General features: G+C 52.7%; 2 protein-coding genes across 5 annotated transcripts; both read right to left on the bottom strand.

Annotated features, from left to right (window-relative positions):
- Positions 1-265: 265 nt before the first annotated feature.
- DZIP1L (DAZ interacting zinc finger protein 1 like) lies at positions 266-12,681 on the bottom strand. Of its 4 annotated transcripts, none has more exons than XM_040567492.1 (13): positions 12,294-12,397; positions 9,643-9,712; positions 9,022-9,542; positions 8,171-8,255; positions 7,309-7,442; positions 6,802-6,963; positions 6,458-6,583; positions 5,109-5,139; positions 4,347-4,397; positions 3,869-4,005; positions 2,995-3,187; positions 2,706-2,835; positions 1,710-2,208 (listed from the first exon to the last, which is right to left on the bottom strand). In XM_040567492.1, exons 3-12 carry the CDS (start codon positions 9,496-9,498, stop codon positions 2,741-2,743), a joined length of 1,491 nt encoding a protein of 496 aa, XP_040423426.1. In that variant the 5' UTR covers positions 9,499-9,542; positions 9,643-9,712; positions 12,294-12,397; the 3' UTR covers positions 1,710-2,208; positions 2,706-2,740. The 4 variants fall into 4 exon arrangements, with proteins under 4 accessions (XP_040423425.1, XP_040423426.1, XP_040423428.1 ...); XM_040567494.1 differs by lacking the exon at positions 12,294-12,397 and adding an exon at positions 10,250-10,501; XM_040567491.1 differs by lacking the exons at positions 1,710-2,208; positions 9,643-9,712 and adding an exon at positions 266-1,629 and having other exon boundaries at positions 12,294-12,681.
- A 1,204-nt stretch (positions 12,682-13,885) lies between these two features.
- On the bottom strand, positions 13,886-16,877 carry A4GNT (alpha-1,4-N-acetylglucosaminyltransferase). Its single transcript, XM_040567068.1, has 3 exons — positions 15,894-16,877; positions 15,302-15,751; positions 13,886-14,809 (listed from the first exon to the last, which is right to left on the bottom strand). Exons 1-3 carry the CDS (start codon positions 15,996-15,998, stop codon positions 14,198-14,200), a joined length of 1,167 nt encoding a protein of 388 aa, XP_040423002.1. The 5' UTR covers positions 15,999-16,877; the 3' UTR covers positions 13,886-14,197.
- Between the last annotated feature and the right edge of the window lie 505 nt (positions 16,878-17,382).

The raw sequence follows: 17,382 nt of genomic DNA, 5'->3' as shown, positions 1-17,382 counted from the left end.
GCACAGGGCTCACGCCAGGTCCCCACCACTGCAGCCCATTGAGGACAACATGCTAAAAGGGGGCATGGGAAGAATCAGCTTTTCCTGGGGGTAGGAGTCCATAACACAAGAGAAAAAACACCTCCATCCTCTCCCATTGTCTGTGCTAATCCATGGCTCTTCCATGTCCACTGTGCATCCTCCTATGCTCGCTGAAGCCCGTAGCACCTAGAGAGCCATTTCCTATGGACCATGCTGGGTCAAAACATTCAGTCTGAAACAAAAATGCCTTGTCCCTGTGTATATCTATTTATTTGTTTCTTGTAGCACAAGGGTACTTTTGGAGTTTCACAATCTTAGGCAATTTTTTCCCCTTCCTGCCTGGCATCATCTGGGCTCAGCATTGAGTGCCTGAAGGCTCATTGGAGCAGCTCGAAAGCACCACAAGCATGAGAACTGCTAGAAAAGTGAACACAAGCCTGGTTCTTGCATTTGTCTGCAGGTGAACATGTGCAGGAGCTGCACATGCTGAGGTTTGGCCATCAGTTGGTGGCACAGAGTGATTTCTTTGATTCTCCAGCAAAAGGAAGGGAAGCAGCTGGGAGAGGGAGGTCCTGGGCAAGGCACAGCCTTGACACTGAGCTTGCCACGTAGTAGGGGTGAAACAGCTTCTGCTGGCTGTCCTGGTCCTGCTGTTTGCTCTTTGGGGCAAAAAATGTCTTTTCCCATTAGTTTTGGATCATGCCAGCACAGCCCAGAGTTGTGTGAATTGCCTTTCTTACCACCCCTTACACAGGAGCAAATGTTTGCTCCTACCTCCACCTATTTTACAGGTAAAAGGCTCATTTCTTTTTCTGAGACACCAACTTCAGTTCTCTGAATGGCATGAAAACATCCCTCCTTTATTCAATTTATTAAAAATAGTTCTCCTTATGATCACCACTCACCAAAAAGAAAAACATTTGTTAAATTAGCCATAAAGTAACATGTCTGGCAATAGTATTCTAAAGAAAGAATAATACAAAGCAGGTATAGTTCTTATTTCACCTTGAAAGATTAAAATGAACAATTCCTCCACGAGGTATGTAACTACAGACCCACACAATGTGGGAGGGTATAGGCACACAGTGGACTGCATACATCCCTGGGGACTTGTGGATTTACAAATCATGTGGTGGTGTTTTGCATGTTGGCAGACAGTTATCTGGAAGGCACTTTTGTTATTTGATGGAATGAAATGAATTCACCCTGTTCTGCTCAGCCCTGGCCGGGCTTTCTGCTCCCTAGCATTAAAATGCACGTGCAAATGTTTGCGCTCAGGAACAGGCAAAGACAGAAATTTGAACCGGTGGTGGAGTGGATTGGAAAACAGAGAAGTTGAGAAGCCGCATTTTTAAAAATTTTGTACTCTGGAGAGATCAAGATCACCTCACACCCTACACTACAGCTGTACAAAAGCCAGAGAGAATTTGGAAAACACATTTCATTTACACCAATGAGCATTATAAGCAGAGCCAGCTTCACTTGGTGATGCTGCAGAGGGTCGTCCTTTGGGTCGGGGTTCTCACTCAAGAAGGAAGGAGGAAGGAAACCGCAGCTGGAGCTTGCTCCTCTGCCAACGTGTGCTTGGGCCAGGGGCTTCCTCGGACACTCGGGAGAGCAGGCAGAGAGGGACACAAGGTCAAGGAGAGCTGCCTTCTCTCCCTCCCATGCTGCTCTATGGGCTTGTCAATAGGTACAGCAGCCACAGGCACCGGGCCTGGTGGGAGCAGGAGGCCCCGGCCCGGGGGATGCTGCTTGAAAGCTCCTGGCACGGCGGGATGCTGCGCTGCAGCTCGTTCCTGGTCTTGTGGCACCATCCAGTGGCTGCTGGCAGAGGACTGTAATTTCCCTGCCACCACCAAGCGTCGCTCAAACAGGGCTTGGCCGAACGGGGACCCTCACCCCCGTGTCACCAGCCACCGGTGCTGGTGGCTTGGCCAGGCCCCCAGGGAGGAGGTCTCCAGGTAGCTGCTGTCACCTGCAAACTGAGCCTGGGGAGGGTGAAGGGGGCAGCGGGGCAGGATGCTCATCCTGTATTTGCAAAATTAGAGCAGATGGTAAAACCCAGCTGCATCAGGATGCCACGCAGGAGACCCCCCCTCTCTATTTGCATGGCGTGCAAATTGTCCCAGAAATCTCCGCTTCTTTTTTTCACTTTGCCAGATAAAGGCAAGAATTTCATCCTCACTGCAATTAAAAAGAAAAAAAGAAAAAGATTTTGCTTTGGTAAAATCCCCCTCCCTCCCCCTGTTTTCTCACCCCCTTTCTAAAAAAGCAATATGATGCTGACACTGCCCACACTTTAATTATATCAGCTCTCCCCCCAAAACTGAGGTTATGTTTAAGTCATACTCAGTAATTTAATAATTTCACCATTGCATCACTCCAATTATCTTGGGATTTTTTTCCAGAGACCTTTTCTTAACCTGACTCTCTAACACTTAGTGTTTTGAAACCAGTTGCATGAACACTGTTTTTCTTTCCCCCAAAGAGGACAAATGGACAAACAAGAGGGGAAGGACGCTCGTCTCTACCTGGGGAAGGGACCAGTGGCCAGGTCTCCCCTGCTCTAAGTTTGAGCTCCTTGCAAAGGGACAACCTTGTGGCACTGCTGATGGATACAAAACTTTATTTTCCTGGAAATTACATCCAAAAGCATCCCTGGGACCATTCACATGAGATACCTGGAGTTTCCCAGTGGCTCTGGGAGATGTTGAACTCAGGGCTGGGAGGAGCTGACCCCACCAGCTGGTCTCCGTGTGGTTGCAACCAGGCGTCTCTCCATGGGCTTCTCCCTTGTGGACATGGCTGTCCCTGTGCGGAGCACAGCAGGTGAAATGGGGGCCTGGTGCTGGCACAGCTTCACGGGAAAGGATGCAGCTGCCAGCTGCCCAAGGCCTGCCCTGCATCCCACGGCCATCAGCAGGTGGCCCCAGATCCCCACGGCTGCTCTCTAGGGACAGGTCGCCTCACCTGGGATGATGGAGAGCTGTCGAGGGGCAGCAATGCCAGGCTTCTTGCGTTGCTTGACTTTCTTCATCACCGCTTGGATCAGCTCACTCCTTAGGTGGAGGAGACCAGGAAATTTCGCAGCCCTCTGCTGCTGCTGAAGCCTGACCACGGCCCGGAGGTGCTGGTAGGTCTGAGTGGAGATCCCCGTCACGACCTAAAGCAGAGGGTGGCCAAGCTGTCCTCCCACAGCACTGGGTGGTGACACGAGCCATCTCCAGCATTGCCCATATCTCACGAGCATCCTCCGAGCTCCGTCCCAAGACCTGCCCAAACCCCAAGGGTGGTACCAGCCCGGTGCCCATTGTTTCCCCAGTGCAATGCTCTTATCCCATGCAAACAGTCCAACGAGGAGGCTTCAGCCACTGTCTGCTGTTGCACCAGCTCAGCAAGGTGCTAGGTGGTGATGTTGTATTGCTGGGAGCTCAGCAAGACTCGTAGGAGGTCCTGTTTAATATGCTTGGCATGAAAAGGACCAGTGAAAGTCCTCTCGAAATCCCCGTGACAGAGGCTGCCGTGCCCTCACACACCCTCCTTCCCTGGAAGAGAGGGAGCCCTGGGTGATTTAGCATATGAAAGGCTGCTTGCGAGAAAGAGCTGCTGGGTATTTATTAATAACCAACCTCAGAGGCAGTTTATTCCCTGCACTACCATGTGCTTTCTGCCTCCATCTTCCTGTTTGCCTCTCAGGCTGTGAATGCTCCAGGCACGGGCTGTTTCAATCCCTGCTAGTGTTTTGGTTGCTCCAAAATAATTAATCTGTTCGCAGCACTCTCTGTATCCCTGCACCGGCTCAGGGCTGGCACTGGAAGTGCCGGCAGTGAAAGGACAGACTTACCCTCTTGACACCCATGCTCTCCAGCTTTTCCTCCAGTGCTTCCTCCAGGATGGGCCGAAACTTCTTCAGGAGGTTTGGGTTTCTCCGCAGGGCTTCCAGCAGCCTCCGCCTCCCACCCAGGGCATCCTCCGCCCTGTCTGCAGTGAAGGTGAGAGCAGTAAGGTACAGGCTGTGCCCTGCAGAGGCAGCTGGTCCCTGGTGCCCTTTGAGGTGCCTTCCACCTCCAGCTTGAGTCATTCCCAGCCACAGCTTTTCCAAAATCCCACCCACAGCGCAGCAGCTGCCTGGGGCAGCTTTCTGGGGTGAAGCATTCCCCACGGGGCTGGTCATGGTGCTGCTGTACCTGGCATGGAGGTATGTGTCCCCACCCCACCATGTGCCACCACCCCTCACCCTCACTGTGCAACACCCCAAAAGCCAAATGCTGGCTTCGTCCTGGTGTTCCCAGGACAGAGATAGTCTCACCCCCGGTGCCCACCTTCTTCTGAGGATTCTTCAGCAGCCAGCACTTTGGTCACCTGCCGGGTCACTGCAGGAATGAAAACAGCCTGTGAGGGCCAAGGCGAGCACAAAAGCGAGGTCCAACATCCTTGTTTCACTGTATGGAAAGCTCTGACACATCTGTCCCCGTGGGGTCCAAGGATGGCCCAAGTCTGGCCCCAACCCTCGGAGAGCATCCTTGAGGGAAAGCCCGGGCTGCTCAGCAGTAGCACCGCCACCCTCCGGGACCACCAGCCGGAGGATGTCAGTGGCCAAACAGCCCTCTGCCATCCCTCGGGGCCGGGGTGGACAGCGTACCCACGGGGTATTTGCTAATAGCCATCCATGTCTGAAATCTTATTTTTGTTTGTTTTCTGAGGAGCAGCTGGACAGCAGGCATCAGGGAGCTGGGAAGTCCCCACTCTTCCTCCCTGATTTTAGGAAACTCAGGCTGTAAAGAAGAAACCACAGCATGTCCCAGCTTCTTATTTTTATGGGAAAAAAAAAGGACCCAAAGAGACAGGGGGGTTTCTGCTGGCAGCTGGAGCTGTGGTCCTTGCTGTTGCAGCAGGCAGTCAGGAGGCTGGAGGATGTCTACTCCGTGCCTTCAGGTAAAGGACACACAGCCAGCTCCCCAGAGAGGACTCCATGGCACACTTTTGTAGTGGGAGACAGAGAAGATGGCATGCTCTGAAGGGCTCCTAGCTATGAAAAATTGATTTAGGCCCAAACTGATTCACCTTAAAAAAGCAATCATTACCTTCAGGCTTGTTTGCAGACAGCAGCTTGGTCTGTAAAGAAATAGACTGTGCATCATTCAAAGGTCATTTCTTTGTTGACACTTTTGGGTGACTCTTCCTCTCCCTGGGGAGCATTACTATTAAATACACCACAAAAGGAGCAGAAAACAGCAGGAGCCTAAACTGGGCACATACACCCCCAAATGCTTTTTGCTTTAAGCAGACCATACCTGCAAGAGCATATTCCTCCATGGTACAACCACCACACAGCAGGTGCCAGGCTGTTGTACCTCTGTGCTATTCACAGATCAGATAATGAGCAGAAGATGCTTCAAAATGTAATGCAAACTGTTCTGGTGATCTACAAGCCAACAGACATCTGCTTAAACACCCTGGGTCACTATGTGAGCCCAATCGGGTCATCCTGGCATCCCCAGGGAGGTGTCCTCCAAAGAGCATCACTGACCTTGCAGAAGACCTATGACCAGCTTCAAAATCTGCTGGTGGCAAGTCTATGTCTCCTCATCAGCCGTGATAGCTTTGGTTGCTGCATTTCATACAGTCTTTCCCCTTTATAATAAAATAACTGTATTCTCTTGACCTGGGCTTTGAAATTCAGTCACAGTCACTTGAAGTGTGTACACCCATTCTTTCCCATTATCAGAAGGCATTAAGCTGACCTGCAAAGAGGGTCTCCCCCAGCTTTTCTGAGAAGACCTATATCTCTGGGATTTGAAGCTGAGATAGAGAGAAACCACAAAGGCCTTTTCTGAATGAGGTGCTTTGGCACCTGGGCAAGGTGTCAAGGATTTTTGTGTGCTCCTTCCGCAGGTCCTTCAGCACCTGCCTCCCCTCTGTCCTCTGCCAAATTAAACACACCCATGTGTCCCTCCTTGGGCTGCAGGGTCCTCACGGGCAGGGGCACCCAAACACATGGCGAAATCCCATTTCTTTGGGTTCTGAAGGATGCCTGCCACCATAAGAGCAGTGCCTTTCCCAACCCATTCAACACTGAGAGGCCCTGTACGTGCCAAGGCCTTGTTTGGATGTTTTTAGAGGGCGAGAAGGCAGCTGATGCACGGGGAAAGAAATCTCTTCTGTTTATTTGGTACTTTAAATGCTTTTCCATGCAGCGAGCTGCCACCGTGCTCCAGTGAAGATGGGTTTCCCTGGGCTGACCTGGGACCTTGACATGCCCTTGGTGCCCTCCAGGTCCCATTTCTGGGCTCACTGCTACCAGAAACCAAGCTGAGACCAGACATGCAGGGAGCAGATGCACACAGAGGTGCACGGATGTGGGTCCATCTCCATCCAGCACATCTCCTGGGATGTGTGGCAGGGGTGAGGACACAAGCACCCCACTGCTCACCTGCACTGCTGTTCTCTCCTGCTCTGTCTGGCTTGGTGTCTGCCACCGCATCTCCTCGGAGTCATCGTCCTGCAGGGTCCCCAGCCTGGACACCGCTGCCTCTCTGGCCTGCAGCTCCTGCAGTTTCTGCAGTGTGGAGAAGAAGGAGCAGCTTGTCCCAGGGGGTCTCAGGAGGCTCTGCCTTCCTCGCAGGGAGTCCCACCTCAGCCAGTTGTTGCCCCCAAACCCAAAGTGTGTGCATGCCCCAGGAGAACGGGTGACTCTTCAGGCTGTGAACCTGCAAGGCCACCTGGATCACACGAGGCAGCAAGCTCAGATGTCCCCTTGCTGTCCCTTTGGCTCACCCCTTCCATTGCACTGCTCCTGCTGGCAACATCCTTCAGCTCCCCAAGGAAGAGCTGTCTCAGGCCATCCATCTCTGCACGCAGCTTCGTCCTCTCCTCCTCTTTCCACCTTTCCAAATCTCTCCTGCCCTCCTCTTCTCGCTGGTGAGCTCTCTCCTTCTCCTAAAGAGGGCAAAAAACTGGAGCAGGAGATGTCCTGGCTGAGGAGTGGCAGTACCCATGTTGGGCAAGGGCTGGGGCTTCTGCCCTGGACCAGCCACATGAGCAGCGATGCTCCTGGGGCACCCAGCACCGCACACAACAGGAGGATGAGGCAGCACGGCCTCGGGCAGGCACACTTACACAAGTGTAACACTTACCCCAACTTCACATTTCCCACAGGAACCTTCTGGGGAAAATTTTCCAAATAAATAGACACAAGCCGCACCATATGATGCTTTTCAGTGCCTTTTTCATCTATGTTTAAAAATGTCCCATGTTTCATCGCTTCTCCCCTTTTTTCCATACCTGCTCCCTGTGCAGCTTCTCTGCCTCCCTCTCCGCTGCCAGCTGCTGCTGTGTCTCACGCAGCTTCTCCTTCAGCTCCTCAACCTCCTGCTCCATTTGCTCCACCCGCTTCATCTTCTGCCTTTCTGCAAAGCCTGGGGAACCAGAGGCACCATGAGCAAGGGTGTGATCTGCCAGCTCCTACTGGGATTTTGCTTTGGAGAGGCAACAGAAACACCCAGAAACACCCCACTAAAGCACCGAGCAAACTTGCCGCAGGGTGTCAGGCTGCAGAAGGAGCTGGCTCAGCTGCAGAAAAAAACATGAGACAAGTGGCCTCTGATTTATTTATTTTTTTGATAAACTTGGAGAGATTAGAGGCTAGAGGAGCAGCGTGGCTTTGTGCTGGGCTGGCTGTCTCCAGCAGCTGAAGTGCCCTGCTTGGACGTCTTGGGCTGTGCCCAGGAAGGTGCCTCCAGAGCAAAGACAAACCTGTTGTGTTGCATCAGCCCCGGGCTGGGGTTTCAACCTGCCAGCAAAGAACAAAAGATTTTTCATCTGCCAAGTCCCAGAGCATCAATTCCTTGCCAAAAGGAACAAAAAAGGTGAACCCCTCTGCCACTCAAGCAAAACGCTCTCCCAGACTCCCCAGGGTGGCTCTATCCGCACGGGTAGGGAAGGTCCTCGGGGAGCCCCAGGTGCAGAGACGGGCTGTAAGGGTGCCTGCGCTCTTGTATCTGACCACACACCCTGCCCGTGCTTCGGGGAGTGGCAGCGAACAGAAACCATTTATAAATACTCACAGGAACATTTATAAATTCAGAGGAACAGAGAAAAAATGAGAAGCTGTAGGAAAGTGCAGGGAAACCATCCCAGTGCTCACCTGCCTCGGTGGCCTCCGCATGCCGGCGTTGCACGTGGGCTCGCAGGAAGACGTCGCTCATGAAGGCTTTGTCACAGAGGTGGCACTGGGGAGGGGAGGAGAGTCAGCAGGAGGACTGCCAGAAGCAGAAAGGGGCTCTGCCCCCATCCCTGGCATGGCAAAGGTTTGCTGCCATAAAGCGAAAGGGGAGACCTCGAGGGATGTGGCTGTTGTGTCTGATGTACGTAGGTGTTAAGAGTTTCTTCTGGCAGGAGCCAAAGGAGAAGCCCCTTAGGGTTCAGGAGAAAGCACGAGGCAAGACTTTCCCCAGCAGACCAGCATAAGCAAAGCAGCTGTGAGGTGCTGCTCGTAACAGGGTCTGCTCAGGCCATGCAGGAAGGGAGAGCAGTGTTTGTGGGCATGAACCTGAACAACCTGGTCTGGGGACCTTCTGACCTCCAAGAGTAAGCAAGTGGGTTGATTTGGTGACGGGGAAGATGTGGTTGCAAAGGCACTGCTGGCAGGCTTTCTGCTGAAAGGCTGGGAAAACCTCAGTGGAAGGATAACAGCCAAAACCACCACCGAAACCAGGAGCCTCCAGAAACCCCTCAGTGGGCTGGAGTCCAAGTCTCCCTGGCACGAGATATTCCCCAGGACACACGGATCTCGTAAGATCTCCCCAGCCAGCCCTTTCCAGCCTCCTCTCCTGCAGCCCATGCAGCTCTCACCCCCCTGTCCCTGCATGTATCCCAAAAAAGGGAGCCCCTGAGCTGTCAAGGACTTCGCAGTCTCCGTGGAGGCAATGAGCCAGCACCGGGACGCAGCAAAGAGCATCCCACAGGGGATGCGCTCTGCACCTTTCCGCCACGCACCTTGCAGTAGCTGCTGGGGCTGGCTTGCAGGAGGAGCTGCTGGGTGGCCATCAGCTTCTTCCAACTCCTGTTCTCCTCCTTGGCTCCCCGGAGCTGTGCTGCCTGCTCCGACGCCAGGTCCTGGGCTCGGGCCAGCTCGGCACGGGTAGCTTGGAGGTGCTGGGCATGTGTGGCCAGGCTGTTCCCCAGGTGCTCCTGACAGTGCAGCAGGTACTCGATGCTCAGCTGGGCCATCCTGAGCACCTTCAGCAGCACGGGGTCCACCGGCTGCCCGCAGTGGGGGCACTGCTCCCCATCCAGGTTGCAGAAGGTGACACTGGTGATGTGCTCCTGGAGCGTGGCCACGTCCACCTCCCGGGCCACCCGCTCCACATCCACGGCGCTGAAGCGACGCCAGTCCATGCCGGCCCGGCGGGGCTGGAAGTGGAAGCAGGGGACGTGGGTCGGGACGGCGAAACCTGGGACCGTGCCCAGCATCCCTACAGCCCCGTATACGGGCTGGAAATGCCTGTGGAAAAAGGCTGGGAGGGAGAAGGGATGTGTTAAGGTTAGCCACGCTGCTGCCCTCCAGCTCTACTGGATGCCCTACCACGGTGGGGAGCAGGTCAGCGCTCATACTACCTGGGAGCAAGCACAAAACCTTCTTCTTCTCTCCCTCTCCACAGCTGCTATCTACTGCTTTTGCCAAACTCTGAAAAAAAAATCTTTATCTACCATCTGCTTTTGGTAAGGGAAAGTTTTCTAAAACCGTCACATTGCCACTCTTTAAAATAAAGTGTTGTGAACGAATTTGTTACCGCTTTTACCCAACCTCCTTGACTTACACATTTTAGGAAAACAGCCTGTTTTCAAACAGTACGTGGTAAACACTGGTCACACAAAAATCACAGCGCTGCTTCCCTCTGCATTACCTTGCTCTGACCTGGATAGCTTCCAGAAGCAGTGTTCACCCATTTTCCTAGCTGCATCCTAAGCAACAATTAAGTAATTATATTTAAAACACATAGCTTTAAACCTGTGAAATTGCCCTATGCAGTTCCTAGACTAACTAGGGTTTTTTGTCAGAGCACAGGCAAACTGCTGCGAAACATTTACAAATTCAACCAAGCTGCAATGCTTTGTGCTATGAGTTTGTGTCTGCAGCTGCCCCACGTACTGCAGGCCACCCCCTGGCCACCTCAAGGATGCCTTGTTTTTAATCCTCGCTCTTTGCTGGGAGGCCACTCACCCTAGTTTTGGGCAGGACGTGGGGCAGGGCATTGCTGGGTGTGCTGCGTGCAGCCGTGTTGCCACTCCTGACCCCGCTTCTGCGCTCACGTGATGGGGACACGCTGGGTCTGGCATCCCAGGGAGACGCTGAATAAACGTGGGCTTTGCTGTGGTCTCCTCTGCTAACTCAGATGGGGCAATGGTTAGCATTACAGCTTTTTTTTGGCCATAATTTCAGTCCCCAGAAGCGCAAGTGGGATGCTCCAGACCCTATGCTTTTCCTCAGGGCTTGGTCCCACCAGGCATGTATAGTGACAGTGGCACAGGGAGGACGGAGCATGAGCAAGGGGCTTTCAAGCTGAGCCCCTTGCATGGGGCTTTCCAGCTGACAACCCAGCCAGGAAGCCTTCTGCAGTGCCTGCACGTATCCTGGGATAAGATCATTTTTTGATAATTTTTTTCCCCAATTCCTTGCAAGGCTTGTTTGCTCTCGGTCCAGCTCAGCATGTTCAAACCCACTGCAAGCTCTGCAAAGTCCCCTCTTGCTTCTCTGCCCTGCATGAGCCTGTTCATGTCACTGCCTCTCTCTGTGGTCAGCTGGGTTAGAAAGCCTTCAGGAGGGCCTGCACATCAGCGTGACATGAAGTTAACCACAGGCTCCCTTTAGGCTTTATTCACTTTACATTCTTCGATGTGCACCTAAAATCACCACGTCAGCAAGCCCCTTCCCTCCCAGGCTTGTATGGCCAGTAAAGATCACTAGCATTATTACTGCTGTTATATATATATGGATATACATATATATATATGCTATTAGCAGCACTCAAGTGTCAGACAACCCAATTCATTGCATCAGACAAAGTACATGTGTACATATGTACACTCCTACGTATATATAGGTCTAAATATAGCCCTGACTCACGGCCACAAACTGCGTAGATCTGCTGGGGAACAGCACGTGGCTGCTGCAGGTGAGGCTCTGGGCCACAAACCAACCATGCCTAAATGAGGCTGAGTTTCTGGGAAATGCCTGGAAACGGGGTCTGGAAGTGGAAAGGAGACCGCAGCAACCCCAGTCCCCTCCCTCCCAGACGTTTCCCTGTTCTCCGGGACGCTAATTAAAAACCCCCTAGCAATCTCCCGCACGCCCTGGGAGGCAGGCTGTGTTGCACAACCTTGTTAATATTAACGAGGCCTTCACGCACCAAAGCCAGCAGTGTTTAACCTGGCCCTGCTGCTTAGCAGCGTGGCTGAGGTTGCCCCATCACCTGCTTCGGGCATGCCCATGGGTGCTGGAGCCCCGTGGGCTTCCCCTCTGTTTCCTACAAAATGCCACGTGTCAAGTCGCAGCTGGTGCAACCGCAGCTTTGGGGTGCACTAAAACCACTGCAGCAGGCAAGACAGGAACCCAGCTCTGCAGGTTTATTCCTTCTCTTCAGTTCTTGCTTGAATTTGCCTTGGATATGTCCCCAGCTGGTGTAAAAGCACTTTGCCTTCCACTCTGCAATGCAGTGCAGCATCAGTGGATGTGATGGAGCTGCTGGCAGAAGCCACCCTCCTGGCCCACCAGGGAAACGCTGATGTCCCTCCACTGGGGCTCAGATTTTGCTTGCTGGGTGCTGAAGACACCGGCCATGGGAGATGAGGGTCCGTCACAGAGGTAGCAGCGAGGACCATCCAGCTGAGCTTAGTCAGAAGTGCTCACCTGCACAATTTCCACTCCACTGTGCACAAACCAGCTCCACCAAGGTGCTGGTAGAGCAGCACTGACCACAGAGCAGAGGGGTCAGGAGACCCGGACCCTGCCCACAAGCAGCTCCCCAGGCCCTGCCTGCAAGCAACATTCACCTCCCTCCCTTCCTCAGCCTCTCCTCTCGCCAAAACTCAGCCCAGAGGAGCCTCGGAAATGTTTTTCGCATGAGCTAATGCGCTACGAGAGCCTGAGCAGCTCAAGCCTGAGGACGTCCCCCAGCGCCGTCCCTCCCTCCCCTCCACAGCTTGAGGAGTGGGGGCAGAAAAAGAAACAAAAGGGGGGAAAAAAAAAAAAAAACAGCAATACTCACTTGTTGCTCGAGACAGAGCGAGGAGGAAGTGAGGAGCTGGGACAGGGACAGGGGCAGCGAGGGGCCGTCCGGAGCCCTGCAGAGCAGGGAGGACTTCCCGTGCTGTAACCCTACACTCCGCCCGTACTTCCCCCAGCCCGTGAAACTCAAAAGCACAGAGAAAAAGCAGCTCCCGCTGCCATAGCTGGGCAAAACCAGCTTTCCGTGGGCAGCACTGAAGCATGAAACCCATGGCCCCGGGCTGAGCCATGAGAGTTTCACACCGGGGAAGGAAAGAGCAAAATATCCCCCCACAACAACCCCCAGCTTGGCTTGGTGCCTTCTGCCCTTATACTGATTGACTTTGGTGCTTAATGAGGACGGATGGGGCTCGATCCATGGGGCTAGAGTGAGATCCAAGCCTGGCACCTGACTGCATAAACCCCACGTGCGCAGAGGGCTTTCTCCTCCCGATTAATCCTGCTGCCATCTCTGGGTGCAGAAACCAGGCTGCAGATTGCAGCACGCTCATTAGCTGCTGTGTTTACAGAAGATAGCATTGTACAGATGGCAAACATTCGATGACGGGCAAGCCACCCGCCCCCGCCTTTCTGCTCCCAACCTAAAAACAGCTGCTCAGACAGACCCAGAAGAGATTTGCAAGCTGGGCTTTTCATGGTGGTGTTAGGTGGATTTACTTTACCTCAGGGAGGGGAGGGAGTTAATGCAAGGGGATGCATTGCTTTCTTGCAGAAAAAAAAATGTCACGGGGTAGCCTGTTAGGATTAAATGGGGCCTTTCTCTTTTGCATTGGCCCTAAAAACGGAGCTGCATGGAGAGAAGGGAGATGTGGCCCGTGGGAATCCTGGCTCTCGGCAATAGCAAATTCCGAAGGAACCAGCACCTCCAGGGTGAGCAGGAGGCCAGCAAGACAGAACGGGACAAAGGCAACAGGCACTGCAAGATGTCCCAGAAAGGAGAGGGAAAGCAAAAGTAGGTGGCACGTCTGGAGATGGGTGACCTTCCTAAAGCCTCCAGAAAGGGCTTTTCTGGAGCTGCTGTGCCCCATTTTCAGGGCAGCTGAAATCCATTGATTTCAATGGGACCTGGGAGTCCCCGCAGCCTGGTGCCATCAGTTCTTGGTGCCCCAGCACCTCCCCTTCAGGAGACAACACCCTGTGGCCAGAACTGACCCCAGGGCTGGGCAAGGGCAGCCCCTTTCTGAAAGGAGACAAAGTAGAGGTGCAGGACTGCAAACATCCTTAAAAAGAGGAGGACTTTTCCAGGTGAAAGCAAGCTCGGAGGAGTGGTGGTTTACTACCCATTTTATTTTCACTTGCAGTGATAGGTCCCTCTCAAAAACGTAGGGTATAAAGTTCATGTGAGAAAAAACACAGATCAATGAAGACAGTAGTTTGGGCTACTTTTCATCAGTAATGACTGTCATCCATCCTCTGCTATACACTCGCATTACACTTGCTCAGAGCCCTCATCCCAGTCCAAGGCCCATTGTGTCTGTGACTCCTCAGACTTGTAGCTGCCAGTAATGCCAAGAGGTGAATTTGAAATCCCTCCCAGGAGGCCAGCACAACTCTTCAGGAACTTTCCCCTTCATGAAAGCTCACCGGAAAGGCCCACACGTCCCTTTGACTAAGTAAGGTTTGGTTTCTGAGCACCTATGAGGAAACAGAACCTAATTTCCTAAACCACTCGTGCAAAGGTGTCCTTATGTCAGTGGAGGCTATGTCTGATGGGTAACCACCACCGTTCTGCTTATGCTCCTTAGTGTCCCTGGGGAGCGGGGACAGTGGTTATGAAAAGGTCTCTCTCCTACAGAGCCCAGCTGCTGCCACCAGCGGTGGCCGTGCTTTGGCCATGGGACAAGGGAAGTCTGGAAGGATCACTCCCCTTCTTCTCTCCACACATCACACAGAGTCCTCATAGCTTGAGAAGTCCCTCAGCTCTGCGTTTTTGATCAGGTCCTCGTATGTGGTGGGGCAGTAGGTTTTGTACAGTTTTTCGGCCAGCGTGTTGCTGCCAGCAACCACAGCTTTCCGGTTGCGGTTCATGAAGTTCCACAAGTGCAGTGCGTAGGAGTGGTTGAAATCGGGGTTTTTGTCCCATACGTCATAGTACCGGCCCCAGGCTGGGTACGGGATGGGGTAGAAACGCTGTGGGTTTAGGAAGGAGATGTTCTGGCAGCTGTGGTCCTCAATACCTTCAAAATCGGTGAGATTGCAGATGGTTTTGAGCATCCTTGTCATTAAGAAGGGGCCCTGGTTCCCCCAGATGTTCCCATTGTACTTGAGAACAAAGTTCTCCATGCAGTCCCAAATAAATTTGTGGTGGGCAGGGAAGCCAAAGATCCCGTTGCTGGAGAACCGTGACTTCTGTGCCGCCAAGAAGCTCCCCTCGGGGATGGGCCTGATGGAGATGACATCCGTGTCCATGTAGATGCCCCCGTACTTCCAAATGAGAGCCAGTCTGCTGGCATCAGAGCTGACGTGGACCCAGTTCTTCTCCTCCTCTGGGTCTACCTGCAGAGTTGGAGAGGCAAGACAGCGATGCTACCAGAGAACCACCACATCCCCCATCGGGCATCAAACAGCACCATGAAACTATTCTACCACATTCTATTCTACACCACAAAGGGTGGTGCTCTACCAGCATGGCAGCGTTCACAAGCACTCAGACGACTCGTGCAACACGCCTGGTTAGACTAGCTTCTGTTGAGCAAGACTATTAAGCTCTGTTTTATCAAAACACGTATGCAATCTATTTTTACCAACATTTCATTTGCCAAAAATCTGATTCTCCAGATAGTGGGAAAATGCTGATAATGTGTTCAATAAACAGATAGATGACTACATTGCAAAACATGGCAAAAATAAACCTATTCTGAACCAGAAAAATAAAAGTGACTGGTTTCACGTAGCCAGGCCCATGCTGCTCCATTCGTTTTGAGCATCGTCCCGAGCAACCCCCCCATCTATAATTCATTCCATTTTCCCCCTCATCACAACTCTCACCTCGTTGTACCACTGCAGCAGGGGGGTCTCCTGGAAGATGGTTTCCATCTGAAGAGGGAAAAGGAAGACATTCTTCATAGAAGATAAAAGCGAGAAGGCCGCATAGCTGGAGTTTGAGTCCAACACCGTGTCGTTCGTGAGCCCCTTCATGAAGAGGATGACGGGCCGGTCCTGGTAAATCCTGGCAGCAGACTCCACAGAGCAGGAGACCAGCGGGGGCGGCTCCAAGCGCTCCGTCGTCTCCAGGAAGATGATGCTTTTTCCCAGGTTCAAGACCTGCTCAGGTGTCAGGAAGTGCTTGGGCATAGGCATACAGGAGAAGATGCAGCCGGTCAGCAAGGAGATCTCATACAAAATGCCCGAGACAAAGAAGAAGCAGAGGCATATGTAGATCTTCTTCAACATTCTTGCTTTCCTTTGGCCTCTGGGGTTGTGCCTTGGACATGTATGCTAAGGAAGAGCAGAAATACATGTCAGTGTTATGGCTTAGCAGGACCAGCAGTGCAGCCTGGCAGGGATGGAGGCTGCAGGGAGAGAGGCAGATATAAGGACAAAGTGTGTGGCTTTACACAAGCAGAATGCTAGGAGGTACCTGGATTATAGTTCTGACAAATCCACATTTCCAGCTTGTTTGTTGGCCATCAGGCTTCCTGGAAGCCCAGCTCCTGGATGAAGACACCCAAACTGTCTGAAGCATACAACAGGACTTCAGAAGGCAGGAGACGATGCAGAGAGAAAAGCTGGCTCTGCTGCAGGCTGGACCTCAGTTCCAGAGATGGTTTGGGGCCAATGGGACCCACCTGAAAGGGCACAGAAGGGACAGGTTCTAGGTGAGACATCTCCCATGTGCATCAGCCTGGCCCTGCTCCTGGTTCCGCAGCAGCACGAGCCCGTACAGCACCAGGGAGCTCTGGCTGGTGAGAGGCAGGATTGGGCCTTAGCTGCATTGCACTGACAGGCTCATGGTGTAAGGAAATTCCCTCCTGAGATGCCACCAGGTTGCACGTGAGCAGCCACATTTCCTCGCAGAGATCAACCAGCTCCCAGGAGCCAGGGTCCAGTGGAAGGGAGATGCTTTGAATGACAAGCCAGTGTCCGAGCGACCCCCTGAATGCATTGAAAGCCTGATTAATTAAAGGGAACTGGAGGAAACACAGCTCTGTGTGCTCGGTTAGCTAATGAGATGCATTACCATGTCACCCAGCCAGAATATAGATAAGTCCGCAGTGTAGCGAACCCCATGGAAATTCCCCTGGAAGCGCTGAGCTTGAAGCTGTGGCAGCTCCTGCTCCATTTCTCAGAGCTAGATCTCATCAAATTAAATATTAAAGCAATGACTGTTCCCATCAGCACGGCTTTCCACGCTGCATAGCAAATGTTGCTGTTTTCCATTGCCAAAACAGTTCTCTCACTATGCCCCAGGCTCCTGCAAAAGCAATGGGGAAAAATATAAGGGGGGAGCAGGAAGGTGCTGCAGCCACCAACAGGGCCGTGGGGACAATCCTCTGGAGAAGGCCAGCAAAGTTTGCAGCCTGCAGGGAAGGGGATGCTGCTTTTTATTTGCTTTAATCATTGTTTTTTCTTTTCTCACCCCCCTCTCTCCCCCCATTTTGTCTCCTTGCACCAGCACTGTGCAGAGGAGCCCAGCCCCTGCCTCCAGGGCCTCCCTACAGATAGGGAATGGAGAGCCAACAGTTTCAGGAACACGTTCTGGAACCCACCAATAAAGCCAATAATGCTGCAACACCAAATTTCCTTCCACGTTCTTCTCCTTCCTCTCAGACCTGCTTTGACACATTCCCAGTTATTTGGAAAAAAAAAAAATTGCATCCTAGCAGCTCCCTCACGAAGCTCAGCTTGGGCAGATTTTCAGGCTTTTTCTCCCCTCCATATCCCTGTTCTGACCTACGCCATCCCTGCTGCTCATTCTGTGTTGCTCCCGTGCATCCCAGAGCTAGAGCTCCCTCCCGTTCCTTGCAGTTTCTAAAATCTTGATGCCAGACTCCTTGCCTGAAGCAGAAAACACAGCCTTTGGCTTTGATTAGAAACGGGACCATCTGAACATTCCCATTACAGGATTA

Source organism: Cygnus olor, chromosome 9, assembly GCF_009769625.2.
Source record: "Cygnus olor isolate bCygOlo1 chromosome 9, bCygOlo1.pri.v2, whole genome shotgun sequence".
NCBI lineage: Eukaryota > Metazoa > Chordata > Aves > Anseriformes > Anatidae > Cygnus > Cygnus olor.
This window is presented reverse-complemented; position numbering and strand designations above follow the sequence as displayed.